At 57.1% G+C, this 15468-nt stretch overlaps 1 protein-coding gene across 4 annotated transcripts in view; it reads left to right on the top strand.

The window, feature by feature from the left end:
- The window catches only part of SH3TC1 (SH3 domain and tetratricopeptide repeats 1), a 63052-nt gene extending 47995 nt beyond the window's left edge, over positions 1-15057 (top strand). For 3 of the 4 annotated variants that reach the window (XM_054485389.2, XM_054485388.2, XM_054485390.2), the window contains 6 exons: positions 2395-2575; positions 3794-3944; positions 6095-6217; positions 6941-7091; positions 8164-8360; positions 11876-15057. In XM_054485389.2, the coding sequence (XP_054341364.1) occupies positions 2395-2575; positions 3794-3944; positions 6095-6217; positions 6941-7091; positions 8164-8360; positions 11876-12133 (1061 nt within the window). In that variant the 3' untranslated portion in view covers positions 12134-15057. The remainder of the gene's footprint in view (positions 1-2394; positions 2576-3793; positions 3945-6094; positions 6218-6940; positions 7092-8163; positions 8361-11875) is intronic. The other variant, XR_010125996.1, reaches the window with a different exon arrangement.
- The last annotated feature ends 411 nt before the right edge of the window (positions 15058-15468 follow it).

The raw sequence follows: 15468 nt of genomic DNA, 5'->3' as shown, positions 1-15468 counted from the left end.
GCTTTTTCCCTCCTCCCAGGATGGACGTCATGGCATAGTGAGACCACTCAGAGGTGCCACCTGTGGCCTGGCCCGGAGTCCCAGGGGCTGTGGCCAAATCTGCCCATTTCCCAGCACTGGCCTGGCACCCACTCCTGGCCTGGGAGGGACGAGCTTTTGGAAAGGACCGTGTGAAGGGGCCCCGGTCCCACACATCTGCCCAAGGAGGGGTGGGGGGGTTAAGACCCAAGCTTCTTCCCCAGGGCCATTCTCTGACTGGAAGGAGACCCTCCAGGAACCCAGCACCCCAGCCCCCACTGCAGCCGCCGGTGGGTCCTAGCACAATAGCCTGTGGCACCTCCACCTACGAGGCCCTCCCCGGGGTGCTGGGGGATTCAGACTTGGAAATGCAGGCCAGGGGATGGGATCATGCTTCCCCGTCTCCCCACCATGGGTGGAACAGCCGAGGAGACTGAGGGTGGGGCTGATACCGCACGTGCTTACTTGGGGTCATTTTTGAGTCACTTTTGGTAGTTTGTGTCTTTCTAGGAGTTTGGCTGTTGCGTCTAGATGATCTGATTTGTTGGCGTACAATTGTTCGTAGGGTTTTCATGGAATCCTTTTATTTCTGTCAGGCCGGCAATAATGTTCCCTCTTTCATTTCTGATTTTAGAAACTTGGGTTTTTAATTTTTAATTTATTTATTTTTATTAGAGTTGGGGTCTCGTCATGCTCCCCCAGGCTGGTCTTGAATGCTGGCCTCAAGCGATCCTCCCACCTCAGCCTCACAGAGTGCTGGGATGACAGGCATAAGCCACGGTGCTCGATCTCTGATTTTAGTCATTTGTGTCCCATCTTTCTTTTCTTGGTCCATCTGGTGAACGATTTGTCAATTTTGTTAATATTTTCGAAAAACCCACTTTTGGTTCTGTTGATTAGCTCTTTTGTTTTTCCATTCTCTGTATTTTTACTTCCCATTTCCACTCTCATGTTTATTATTTTCTTCCTTTTACTCGCTTTGGGTTTAGTTCATTCTTCTTTTTCTAGTTTCTCAAGGTGGAAGGTTAGGTTTTTGATTTGAGATTTTTCTTCTTTCTTTGCATGTAGACATTTATAGTTATACATTGCCCTTTCAGCACTGCCTTAGCTGCATCTTGGAATTTTTGATATGCTGTGTGTGTGTTTTTTTTTTTTTAGACAGAGTTTTGCTCTATTGTCCAGGCTAGTGGTGGACAATCTCGGTGCAGTGGTGCAATCTCGGCTCACTGCAGCCTCTACCCGGGTTCAAGCCATTCTCCTGCCTCAGCCTCCCGAGTAGCTGGGATTACAGACATGCACCACCACACCTGGCTAATTTTTGTATTTTTTTTTGTAGAGACGGGGGTTTCACCATGTTTCCCAGGCTAGTCTCAAACTCCTGGACTCAAGTGATCCTCCCGCCTCGGCCTCCCACAGTGCTGGGATGACAGGCTTGAGCCATCGTGCTGGCCCGTGCTGTGCATTTGTTTTCATTCTTCTCAAATTAGTTTTCAGTTTCCCCGATGGTGTCTTCTTTGACTCACTGGTTGTTTAGGAGTGTGTCATTTCCACATATTTTTGACTTTCCCAAATCTCCTTCACTGTTAATGTCCAGTTTCACGCCAGTACAGCTGAAGAACACCCCTGCTTCGGTCTCAGTCCTTTCCCATTCACGGAGGCTCGTTGTGTGGCCTGGCACGTGGTCTGTCTTGGGGAATGTCCCGTGGGTGCTTGAGAGGACTGTGTATTCTGCCGTTGTTGGGTGGCATGTGTGATAGATGTCCACTCGGCGTACCTGGTTTCTGGTGTTCATCTCCGGAATGTTGCTGACACTAGAAAATCAGAAGCTTTCCACTGTTCCCAGCGCCCTGGCTTTGGGAGAGGCCTGTGGGTTTGGAGCCTGGCTGCACGGGAGGAGCATGTGCGGGAATGCCAGGGGCCGGCTTTGAACCCCATTCCCCCAACATGATGCCGTGTGCAGCAGACGTGATGCTTGGCTTTGCTCCCTCAGGGTTCCATCTGCAACAGGGGCTACTTGTGTCCCTGGCCTCATCAGCTCGGACTGAAGGTGGCCCTGGTCCTGGCCAGAGGGGCTTTGTGAAGCAGAAACAGATGGCCTGGTGCAGGGGTCGAGCCTGGCCAGGACCTCACCCCTGGGAGTTGTAAAGAAGGCCAGCCTCTACCATGGGCATCTGCACCAAGCTGTGCCCATGTCACGGTGTGCTCGGTGGCTGCCCTTGCACGGGTGCCTGGCCTGTCCGCGCTCAGGCTCCTCGCCTATGGGGCCCAGGCTCACAGAGGTGTGAAAGAGGCAAGCACACCACAGGGACCTCTGAGCCCAGCCAGCCTCGCTTCGATGCTGGGAGGCTGACGTCTTCCTTTTTGTCTTCCGCCCAGGCCAGCTGCGGGCCGTCCAGCGGCTGTGCCACTTCTACAGTGCCGTCATGCCCAGCGAGGCCCAGTGTGTCATCTACCATGAGCTCCAGCTCTCCCTGGCCTGCAAGGTGGCCGACAAGGTGCTGGAGGGGCAGCTCCTGGAGACCATCAGCCAGTTCTACCTGTCCCTGGGCACTGAGCGGTGAGGACTGGCTCTGTGGTGGTGGGGGCGGGGGGAGGGGGCAAAGGGGGCGGGTGGGGCAGGGCGGGGCAGGGGCACAGGGAAGCTGGCCCAGGGCCCCAGCAGCCCCTCTCCTTGGGATCATTTGGTTCCTTGGCATTGGATGCTTTGAGCTGGGGGGCCTGGGGTTGTCCCAGGGCTGCTGATGATCCGTGAGTCCCAGCTGGAGCCTCCCTTGTTGGGTGACACGTCTTCCCATCCCTGCTTCCACACCTCCCCAAAGGTCATCTCAACCCCAGCAGTGGCAGTACGTGCATTCTGGGCTGTTCTTCCTACCGAGGTGGTTTTTGTCATCTGACCTCTGCCTGCCCCGAGTCTTCACTCCTGGCCTTCATCTGTGCCCTTAAATGTGACCACAGCAGCCACCTGTGGCTTCTCTCCCACAGAAGACAGAGCCAGTCGTATCACCTGCTTCCCTGGGGCAGGGTTTCAAGGTCTCACGTCCCACCTGTGGCCCACTTGGCTCCCCTGGAGCATCCTGACCTGGTGGGGTAACCACGGCCCTGGCCACCCCACCCACAGGGCCCAGTGACATTGCTGCAGTCACACCCCTTCGACTCACCGAGAGAGCAGGGAAGGAACCAGATTCCACAGGGACCCAGGAGATTGGCTCCAGTCTTGGCCTCAGGTTCACAGCAGGAAAATGGGCCAGTGTGTTAGAGCCATGCTTCTCAAAGTGTGGTCCCTGGACCAGCAGAGCAGCATCCATGTCACCCAGGAGCTTGTGGCAAGTGGGAGTTCTAGGGCCCGCCCCAGGCCTGTGGAACCAGAAGCTCTGGGGGCAGGCCAGCAAGCTATACGGACAGGCCTCCTGGTGACTGTGATGCGTGCACACCTTGAGAACCATTGGCCTGGATAGCATCTGAACACTAATGGCTCCTGGTGCATCTGGAGAAGACACAGGCCATGTCTGGGATGCGGGGGAGATGGACTAGCACGCTCCCCCTGCCACAGGGCAGCATGATGCCCAGTTCCCTCAGAAGGATGTCCTTCATCTTTCCCGTGCCGTGTGTGTTCACCCCCACCCTCTCAGCAGCCTGGGAAGGGCAGGACACTGCACACACAAGAGGGCCATTCCCAGTCCCATTCCAGATTCATCTGTCACCAGACCCATGGGAGGAGGCAGACTGGTTCCAGGAGGATAAGAGACCTTGTTCTGACACCTGTGTCTGATTCCAGGGCCTACAAATCCGCACTGGACTACACCAAACGGAGTCTGGGGATTTTCATTGACCTCCAGAAGAAAGAGAAGGAGGCGCATGCCTGGCTGCAAGCAGGAAAGATCTATTACATCTTGCGACAGAGCGAGCTGGTTGACCTGTACATCCAGGTGAGTGGTGAGGGAGGCAGGAGGGCCTCTGCACATGTTCACTCTCCATCCATCCATCCATCCATTGATGATGATGATAGATGATCCTTCCATCATCTATTTACCTGTTCATCCTTCCATCCATCCATCATCCATTCATCCATCCATCCATCCATCCTTCCATCATCTACCCATTCACCTATGGGTCCTTCCATCCATCCTTCCATCATCTACCCATTCACCTATGGGTCCTTCCATCCATCCATCCATCCATCCATCCATCCATCCATCCATCCATCATCCATCCATCCATCCTTTCATTATCCATCCATTCACCTGTTCATCCTTCCATCCATCCATCCATCATCCATCCATCCATCCATCAGGCATCCATCCTTCCATCATCCATCCATTCACCTGTTCGTCCTTCCATCCATCCATCCATCATCCATCCATGCATCCATCCATCCATCAGGCATCCATCCTTCCATCATCCATCTATTCACCTGTCATCCTTCCATTCATCCATCCATCATCCATCCATCCATTCATCCATCATTCATCCATTCTTTTATCATCCATCCATTCACCCATCCATCCATCCATTCACCTGTTTGTCCATCCATCCATCCATCATCTATCCATCCATCATCTATCCATCCATCATCCATCCATCCTTCCATTTATCCATCCATCCATCATCCATCCATCCATTCATTCATCCATTCATCCATCCTTTTATCATCTATCCATTCACCTGTTCTTCCATCCATCCATTTATTCATCCATCGTTCCATCATCCATCCATTCACCTGTTGATCCTTCCATCATCCATCCATCCATCCATTTATCCATTTATCCATCCATCCATCCTTCCATCATCCATCCATTCACCTGTTCATCCTTCATCCATCCATCATCCATCCATTCACCCATCCATCATCCACCATCCTTCCATCACCCATCCATTCACCTGTTTGTCCACCCATCCATTTATCCATCAATCATTCATCCATCCACCCACCCATCTACCCATTAATCCATCCCTCCATTCATTTGTCTGTCCGTCCATTTGTTTATCCATACATTCATCTATCCACCCATCTATCCATCCATCCATCCATATGTACATACATACATCATCCACCCTCCACCCATCCATCCATACATTATCCACCCACCCATACATACACACATCATTCAACCCATCCATCCATCCATCCATCCACCCATCCATCCATCTGTCCGTCCGTCCATCTGTCTGTCAATCCATCCATCCATCCATGCATCCATCTATCCACTTACTCATCCGTTCATCCATTCATCTGCTCATCCATCCATCCATGTGCCTATACATCTGCTCATCCATTTATCCATCCATCCACTCATTCCTAAGCCACTGCTGAGCACCTGTTGTATGCTTTTCCCCTCTCTCCCGCTGGTTCCCTCATATCCTCCCCCAATGGCCAGCATCTTCTCCCTGAGGGCAGAGGCACAGCCCCTCACAGTGCCCAGCACCTGCTGGTATACAGCACATGCTCAAATGATGTGTCCTCTCAGTTAACACACAGAAGAACTTGCTCCAAGCAACATGTGGCAAATCTCCTTACAAAATGCATCTGTCATAGCAGCGGTTTTCAGAGGCTTTCCCAAACCCAGTGTGATCTGGAACAAACTGGGAAGCCCAAGAGCCTGGTGAAGCTTTTGTTTTTGAGCACCTGCTGTATACCTCCTTGAGCTGAGGAGAAGGATCAAGAGCTCATGGCCAAGAAGGGACCAGCCCACCCACAAACACTGTTGATGTGGGGTCCTGAGCTGTGGCAGGGATGTGGCAATGCAGAAAGGAGCCAGGGCATGGGCTCCCAGCAATCTGGGGGCCACGGAGGCTGGTTTGAGTGCAGGGGGAGTGGGCTAGGGCTAGCCCTGGTGGCAGGATTCACAGGTGTCAGGTTCCTGGGCTGTAGCTGCACAGTCACCTCCTAGCACTCACGTGCCTGAGGTCATTGTCCCCATGCCAGCGGTGGGGGCGGCCCTAATGCACAGCGTCTGAAAAAGGCTCAGGTGCACCTGCAGTGTGTGAGAGGAAGGAGGCTGGGGGGGGGAGTCCCACCTGGGTGGGCGTGGCCACCTCGCCAGGTGTGGGTCTTGAGGGAACTTCTGCCTCCTTTCAGGTGGCGCAGAATGTGGCCCTGTACACAGGCGACCCCAACCTGGGGCTAGAGCTGTTTGAGGCGGCTGGAGACATCTTCTTCAACGGGGCCTGGGAGCGGGAGAAAGCCGTGTCCTTCTACCGGGTGAGCTGGCCTATGGGCTGATGTGGGTGGGCCCCAGGGGGGCACCTTGAGGGCTGAGGCACAGGTGTGGTCGGGCAGAGGCCTCCCACCTGGAGGCAGGGCCACCCATGCACATGCTTAGTTTCCTAGTGGTTTCACCAGGAATGATATTGACTGTGCCCCCACCGCCCGGGACAAACACTTGGGGCCTGAACACAGCAATGGCCTTACCCTTGCACCTGATGATCTCAAGCAACCTTGAGTGGGAAGTCCCGTCCCCATTTGACAGATGACGAAACTGAGGCTCAGAGAGGCACAAGGACATGTCAAAGGACACACAGCATGCCAGTGGGAGGCCCAGGGCCAGGGCCCAGGTCTCCATGCACCCCGAAGTGGGGACGGCTTCTCCCTTCCTCTGAGCTCACGGTGTGGCTCAGTCCTGGGCACAGATAAATGTGGTGTTTTTAGAGCAGAGAGGAGTGCTGGCTCCCCCCAGGCAGATGCCCGGTGCCCAGGTGGGAGGGGCTGGTCTGAGGCTGCCAGGTGTAGCTGGATGGGCCTCAGGTGACTCTTCAGCCTCCAGTTTGGGTGTCTGAACCGCCCTTTATCTCAGAGCACAGAGCTGTGTCAAGGCCTAGGGGTAGCTGGGGTGTGGGAAGCTCCGAGCACGTGTTTGAGTTCTGAGGAGGGCGCTGGGCAAGGTGGGTGCTGCAGGAAGCCTGACCCCATCTACCTGTGTGGCAGGACCGGGCCCTGCCCCTGGCAGTGACTACGGGCAACCGCAAGGCAGAGCTGCGGCTGTGCAACAAGCTGGTGGCACTGCTGGCCACGCTGGAGGAGCCCCGGGAGGGCTTGGAGTTTGCCCACACGGCCCTAGCACTCAGCATCACCCTGGGTAAGCCCCCTGAGCCCCTGCCCTGCCAGGACCCACACTTTGCCAGAGCTCAGCCTCCAGGTCTGCAGGGCAGGAGCCGAAACAGCTGCCGGATTTTCCTGGTCTCCCGTCCAGGCAGGCAGATCTGCCCAGCTAGCTCCCCCGTCCGGCCGCGGGGCACAGCCCGAGGGCTCTCACGCAGTGCAGAGCTCCCTGCCTGGCTGAGCTCTGCTTCCTGTGCCTCTTTCCCCTGCTGACCACGAGGGCCGCCCAGTGTGCCCTCTGCCTTCCAGACATGCCAGGCATCTCGTTGGTCCCTGCATGTGCCAGGCTGAGTGGCACATTCCCTTTCTCTTGTACCCTTCCCACCCTCATCAACCGCATGGCTCTCTGGCTGATGAAATCCCAGTTCCCCTTCCAGCAGCCTCTTAATGCTGGGCATCTCCCGGTGCTGTGCCAGGGTCGTCTGTCCTCCTCTAGAGAGAGGGAGCCCTGGACAGGCCGCATGCCCCAGTGCCTTGCGCCCCAGGGCCTGGTACACAGGTGTGCAGCCACGTGGGAATGCATTGAATGCAGGCTCCACGGCACTCTCCCTGAAAAGGGGAGGACACCGGAGACAGCCTGGGTGGGCTTGCACATCTGCAGGGGGACCTGGAGCTCAGGCACGCAGTGACTCCCCAAGGTAGGGGCCTCTGATGATGACACACCCAGGAAGAGTCGGATGTCACGTCTGTGGGTTGCCTGGAGCCCTGGTGCCCAGGAGCACCTGGGCTGCGTGCCTTTTGGGCTCTCCTGGTTAAAAACAGTGAACAAAGGCAGGTGGCTCTGTGTAGGCACAGAGCTGGGCCATCCAAGTCTGAGTCTGCCAAAGCCTCACGGTAGACGGGGGCAGGCCTTATTAGTTCTGCTTTGCAGATGGGAAAGTGAGTCTGGGAGCCCTGAAGGGACTGGCCAGAACTGCCCAGGTGACTGCAGGTGCCTGGAGGCGAGCCAGGTGCTGCCTGGGGTCTGCATGCCTGCTCCTGAGGGTCCTGTGCCCTGCCTGCCCCAGGGAGCCATGTCCTCACACCTGCCCCCTTGGCCTGCACCCCAGGGGACCGGCTGAACGAGCGTGTGGCCTACCACCGGCTGGCCGCCCTGCAACACCGGCTGGGCCATGGCGAGCTGGCAGAGCACTTCTACCTCAAGGCCCTGTCGCTCTGCAACTCGCCGCTGGAGTTTGACGAGGAGACCCTGTACTACGTGAAGGTGTACCTGGTGCTCGGTGACATCATCTTCTACGACCTGAAGGTGGGTGGGGAGGGGCTGGGCTCAGGGTCTTCCCAGCCCCCTTGGAGTGAAATCTCCACCCAGACCCCAGAGGCCTGGGTTCCAGCCTTCCTTAAGAATGGCCCAGTGGCCTCCCTGGAGCGCTGCACCCGGCTGGAGGAGCCGGCAAGGTTAGCAGACACAACCCAGCTCCCGAGCTGGCCAGGCCCCGCCCTCAAGAACTCAGCCTCAGCCAGGGAGGCTGATACATGAGCGGGCAATGGTGGCCTCTGGGTAAAGAAGGGAGATTGTAGTCAGGGGGGCCCTCCTGGAGGAGGTGACACCAAAGCTGAGTCTTGACAGTCAAGTGTCAAGTTGTATTTAACAAAGAAAACAGGGTAGGGAGAAGGACATTTGGGGGGACGGCATCATCCTCACATTGAATCCATGTTGCAACATCCAACCCAAATCCCGGCGCCTCCTCTAGGAAGCCTGCCCAGGGTGCCAGCCTGCACTGAGCAACTCCTTCCTGGAGTCCCAAGACACCTTGAATCTTCACATCACCCAGGCAGGGTGGGGCAGGGCCGGTGTCTTACCACCTGCTTCACAGACAGGGAAACCCCAGTTCAGGGCGGGTGCAGTGGGGCTGAGGCCTTGCTGGTCGGGTCTGTCTCGAGGGGAGGTGCTGGGACCTGTGCTCCCTCTGCCCCCAGCCCTGCAGGGGTGGAGAACTGGGACTGGCAGACTCGGACCTGGGGTGTCCCCACCCCCTTGCCCAGCAGGTGCCCGCCCCTACTCAGCATCACACTGGCACTGCATCGGTGCTCCTTGTGGGCTGAGGGTCCAGGGCACTCCAGTCCAGGGACTGAGCTCTTGGGGGCCTTAGAACAACATGAGGAGCTGGGGCAGCCCTAAGACCCCGCCCCGTATCCCCCACCGCAGGCCTGGGGCTGCCAGGGAGGCCCCCGCCCAGTGCTGGTGACACCTGGTGGTCAGAAGCAGTCCCTGTGGCCTCCCAAGTCCCAGCCAGACGGGGAGGTGCCAGGTGTCAGGCCCAGAGGGACACTGCTCACCGCTCAGGGGCTCGCCTGGGACTCAGGGGACAGGCCTCCCAGAGGGGCCTTTATCTCTCTTAGTCATGCCTGCCACCCACTCCGCCCACCCAGGAGGAAGGAAAGGACCAAGTAGTCCCTGAGAGGCCAAAGTCCATGGCTGGGGTCGGGGGGCAGAGGCCTCCTTCACCTCCTTCCCATGCACAGCCCTCTGGGCCTCATGGTGACTGTGCTGTCAGTGCACGCCAGCTTCCCACCGGGAGGCCCCCTTAGAATTCCCCCAGGGCCGCTGTCTTTCCAAGGCCACACCCTCCTCCTCGTGTAGGAGGCACTGGACCCAGGGCCCAGAGAGGTGGGAGAGAAAGCCTGGTTGGATGGGGCCTGGAAGGCTGGCAGAGAGGCAGGGGTAAACAGGCATCTTTGCCCATTGCCTCTAAAATGGGGTCCCCTTTAGTCTACACGTGAGAGTGAGCCCTGGAATAGGGTGGATTAGGTGTGTTCTGGCTCAGCCTGCCACCCACTAGCTGCTGCACACACTACAGGCACATGCAAATGCACACACACGCACGAGCACACATGCACACTCAGGCACAGGCACACACACACAGGCACAGGGACACACACACAGGCACAGGGACACGCACACAGAGACACATGCACACACATGCACATGCACACATGGGCACACATGCGCGCACAGGCACACACAGAGACACATGCACACATATGGACATGCACACACAGGCACACAGAGACACATGCACACATGGACACGCACACGCAAATGCACACAGGCAAACACACAGGCACAGGCACAGGCCCATGCACAGACACGGACATGCACATGCAAATGCACACAGGCAAACACACAGGCACAGGCACAGGCCCATGCACACACACGGACACGCACATGCAAATGCACACAAGCACACACACACAGGCACACGCACACACGGACATGCACACACAAATGCACACAAGCGCACACGGACACACACACGCAAATGCACACAGGCACACATGCACACACAGGCACATGCACATACAGGCACACGCACACACAGGCACACACACACGCAAATGCACACAGGCACACATGCACACACACAGGCACACGCACACACACGGACATGCACACACAGGCACACACACAGGCACACGCACACACGGACATGCACACGCAAATGCACACAAGCACATGCACACAGGCACATGGACACGCACACGCAAATGCCCACAGGCACATGCACACACAGGCACATGCACACGCAAATGCACACAGGCACATGCACACTCAGGCACACGCACACACACAGGCACATGCAAATGCACACAGGCACATGCACACACACGGACACGCACATGCAAATGCACACAAGCACACGCACACACAGGCACACGCACACGCAAATGCACACAGGCACACGCACACACAGGCACATGCACACACAGACACATATGCTTTGGCTGGCTCCTTCCTGTTTAGTTGGAATGCCCCCCCTTCAGGAAGCCCTTGCCTCCCACCCCAGGCTGAGTCTGGGGCCTCCTGGGCCCCCCACAGGCTCCTGGGCTTCCCTCTGCCACAGCCCTGGCCACCCTGTGTAGTCAGTGTTCACTCCCAGGTCCCCCAGACTGGGAGCAGGGATGTTAGGCTCAGCCATGCACCCAGCATAGAGTCCAGTGTTCGGTGCGGCTGGGGGGCATTGGATGAGCAGTGAGGGTGACTCGGGCCCTTCTTGCGCCCCTGCTCCGTGTGTGGGGCGGGGCAGTGAGGGCATGGGCTGCTGCATCTTGGACTTTGTCCTTGGCCCTGGGAGCCGTCTTGAGATGGTGAAGGGGAACGGGCCAGGCATGGGTCTTAGAGAGGTCCCTCGGGTGACCCCCGTGTGGAGGAGGCGCCTGGGGAGAAGCTGGGTGGAGGATGGGAGGGTCAAGGAGGAGGTCTGGGAGGTGGCATCCCAACCCGGGGATGGTGAGTTTGAGACACAGATGCATTGAAAATGGGTGTGGATGTCTGGGGCATCACACTCCGTCAATATTTCAGGGAAGATTCCCAGAGAGGACACCTGGGAGATGCTTTTGTACCTGGCCCGGCCTGTGGAGGGCCTGGAAATGGTCAGCATGGACAGGGGCCAGAGGGAAGCCTGGGTCACTCGACGCTGTGCCCCTGCTATGGCTGGGAGCCACGGGTCCTGCATGGAACTCTCAGAGCAGGCAGGATCCGCCCCAACCTCAGCCCACAGGGAAAGCAGCCACCGCCTGCAGAGAGGGTGGGGCTGGGACAGCAGGCTTGGGGTGAGTGGGGTGTAGGGACAACCAAGAAGCCTTCCAGGGGTTGCCAAGGCCGTCTCCACCTCCTGCAGCTGAGCTCACAGCAGTGTCACAGGCTTCGGGGCTCATGGGGTGAGCCAGCATTGGCTGGACATGGGGAATGACCTGGGCACAGGAATGGCCTCTGGGGAGACGGGCTCCGAGTCCCCCTTTTGCGTGGCCTGTCCCCTTCAGGACCCGTTTGATGCAGCCGGGTACTACCAGCTGGCACTGGCGGCCGCCGTGGACCTGGGCAACAAGAAGGCACAGCTGAAGATCTACACGCGGCTGGCCACCATCTACCACAACTTCCTCCTGGACCGTGAGAAATCGCTCTTCTTCTACCAGAAGGCCAGGACCTTCGCCACAGAGCTCAACGTCCGCAGGGTCAACCTGCCTCCTCTGCCACTCTGCGGGTGGGCCCCTTGGTTGGCCCCCAGCCACCCTCGCTGAGGACAGCGTCCAAGGGAGTGGGTTTTGTGCAAGGGGCGGGGGTCTCCTGCCTCTCCCGGTGTCTCCGGTGGCTCATATTCTGGGAAATGGAGGCACGAATGCAGGGGTCAAATAGCAATAAATTGGTTTTTTTTTTTTGCAATAACTTATCGAAGTCACCAGGGCATCCTTCCCTAGTGTGCTTCCTGGGGCGTGTCTAGGGGCCAGCTCCCTTCCCTGGGGACAGCCCTGCTGCTATGTCCTGATCTTGGGTATGAGAAGGACCCCGAGTCCAACAGACCTGTGCCAGGTCACCAGGAGCCAGGGTTTACTTGGCGGCCAGAGGGGAGATGGTGGTGGAACTCCCTGGGCAGCTCGCTGCTCGGAGCTTTTGCCATAGGTCTCGTGCCACCCTTGCCTTTAATCCTCAGGCCACTGTGCCCGGAGGTGGGGGCTGCTAGTGCCCCCATTCGCCATTGAAAAAATAGAGGCACAGAGAGGTTAGGTGTCTGGCCCACAATCACACAGACGCAGAGCCCAGTGCGCTGACCACCACACCACACTGCTGGCCTGCTGCCAGGAAGGTGTCCCCCATTAGGACCCAAGGTCAGCTCCTGGACCTCTCTTGTGGTGTCAGGAGAGCCACAGGCCAGTGAGGGTGGCCCAGGGGATCCCCCACTAAGTGTCCTATGGTCCCAGACTTGGCTGGGCTGAGCCTGGCCATTCCCACCTCCAGCCACTGGTCAGCCCTGCGGGCAGTAAGATGCAGAGATCTCTGCCTGTGTAGACGCTGCTGCCCAGTGTTGAAAGCCTCTTCTGGGCTGCCCCCCAGTCCTCCCCACGTACCCCTCCCCTTCCTGCTCCCGACCCTCATCTCCGTCTCCAGGAATCCCAGGTTTTCCTTCTTGGAATCTCTTGGTTCCAGGAAACACGGCTCACGCGGTCTCTTTGCCAGTTTACAAGGAAACCGAGGTTCAGAGACTGTGGGTGCCCCACGTGATTCTCACAAACACTGCACTCTCCCAGGCCCCTCTTTTAAACACTTTTTAAATGAGGCGACATTCACATCGCATGCGATTAACTATTTCAACGCGAATCATGTGGTGGCATTTGTGCATTCACAGTGCTGTGCAACCACCCACGCCATCTAGTTTCAAAATGCATTCATCTCCCCAGAAGAAACCTCCCGTCCTCATTAAGCAGTTACCCCTCCTTGGTATCCCCCAAGCCCCTCTCCTGCGGTCCGGAGAGACACTTGCCAGTGGGCGGAGCTCTGATAATAAGGAATCAGGCACCCACTGCTGGTCCAGGCCTGGGTTGGTTTTCCACCCAGCAGAGGTGGCAGAGCCAGGAGGGTCTGGGAGCGCTGCAGGGGAGCCCCATGCTTGCCGCCGGAGCCCTGCCCCGAGCCTCCCCACCAGGGGGCAGCAGAGAGCTTTCCAGAACCGGCCGCGGGGCTGGCGGGCAGCAGAGGCTCAGAGCTGCTGACAAACCTCATGTTGACCCCAGACCGCTGTCTCTGTGGGTTGGGCTTGGGAATTGGAGAGGAGGCCGCGTGATTGGAAACATGAAGACGGCACGGCCTGGCTGGAGCAGCGGGAAGCGCCGTCACGGTTACTGAGGACACAGACCTCCTGCCAGCCGGGCCGGGTCTGCAGCCATTCCTCTCGGGGTGGGGTCTGCAGGTCCGGGTTGCTCTCGGCCCCCGACCTGCCTCAGAGTCCCAGGGGCTTTGGGACTGTGCCTCCCCATTTCCACCCACCCTGGCTGGTGCCATGAGGGGGCCTGGATCCTGGGATCCTGTTCCTCTCAGTCAGCAGCGCCTGGGGGACGAGAGGAAACAGTGGGTCTTCAAGCCCCACATTCAAATCCCCGCCCACCACTCACAGTCTGGAGGTTCAGGGTGAGGGAGTTGATTTCTCTGAACCCCAGTTTGGTCACCACTAAAATGAGGCCGACACACTGGGGCAGAGTGCCGGCCCCAGGGCTAATAGAGGCCTGTTTCCTACTAACAATACTTCTTACTCCTAGGAAAAGCTCCAACAACCACACGCTACGCAACATTCAACCCAGGTCAACTTGTCAGAGGCGTTGGAACCAGAGCAACTCCATCTTGAACAGGAGCTGGGTAAAGTGAGGCTGAGACCTGCCGGGCTGCATTCCCAGGAGGTTAGGCATTCTAAGTCATAGGATGAGATATGAGGTCGGCACAAGATACAGGTCATAAAGACCTTGCTGATAAAGCAGGTTGCAGTAAAGAAGCCGGCCAAAGCCCACCAAAACCAAGATGGCCACGAGAGTGACCTCTGATTGTCCTCACGGCTCATTATGTGCTAATTAGAATGCATTAGCTGCTAAAAGACACCCCCACCAGCACCATGACAGTTTACAGATGCCATGGCAACGTCTGGAGGTTACCTTATATGATCTCAAAAGGGAGGGGAGAAACTCTCAGTTCTGGGAATTGCCCACCCCTTTCCTGGAAAACTCATGAATAGTCCACCACTTGTTTAGTGTATGATCAAGAAATAACCATGAAAATGGGCAACCAGCAGCCTTTGGGGCCGCTCTGCCTATGGAGTAGCCATTCTTTTTTTTTTTTTTTTTTTTGAGATGGAGTCTCACTCTGTTGCCCAGGCTGCAGTGCAGTAGCGTGATGTCAGCTCACTACAACCTCCGCCTCCCAGGTTCAAGCAATTCTTCTGCCTCAGCCTTCCTAGTAGCTGGGATTACAGGCACCCGCCACCACGCCCAGCTAATTTTTTGTATTTTAGTAGAGACAGGGTTTTGCCATGTTGGACCAGGATGGTCTCGAACTCCTCACCTCAGATGATCCACCTGCCTCGGCATCCCAAAGTTATGAGATTACAGGAGTGAGCCACTGCGCCTGGCCGGAGTAGCCATTCTTTTATTCCTTTTCTTTCCTAATAAATTTGCTTTCACTTTATGGACTCGCCGTGAATTCTTTCTTCTGTGAGATCCAAGAACCCTCTCTTAGGGTCTGGATCAGGACCCCTTTCCAGTAACCAACTTGCTTAACCTTCGTCTCTTTATCTGTAACCAAATATAAAGCCTACCCCGAGATTCCAAGAGTGAAGAGAGAACGCATGGGAAACGAGGGGCACAGAGTTGGTGTGCAGAACCAGGCAGCCAGTCCCTTCGTTTTGTGGTGGGTGGAGGTCAGGGCTCGGCTGGCTGAGGCCTAAGCCCACTGGTCTCCAGCCCTGCTCTGCCCTTCGGAGGCTGGTTCCCAGGCAACAACCACCGCAACAACAACCCCCTTCAGCAGAGTGGGCATGAGATGAAGAGATGTCCAGTGGGCACGTGCCCAGCCCTGTGCAGCCAATGGTCTCACA

Source organism: Pongo pygmaeus, chromosome 3, assembly GCF_028885625.2.
Source record: "Pongo pygmaeus isolate AG05252 chromosome 3, NHGRI_mPonPyg2-v2.0_pri, whole genome shotgun sequence".
NCBI classification, from domain to species: Eukaryota; Metazoa; Chordata; class Mammalia; order Primates; family Hominidae; genus Pongo; species Pongo pygmaeus.
This window is presented reverse-complemented; position numbering and strand designations above follow the sequence as displayed.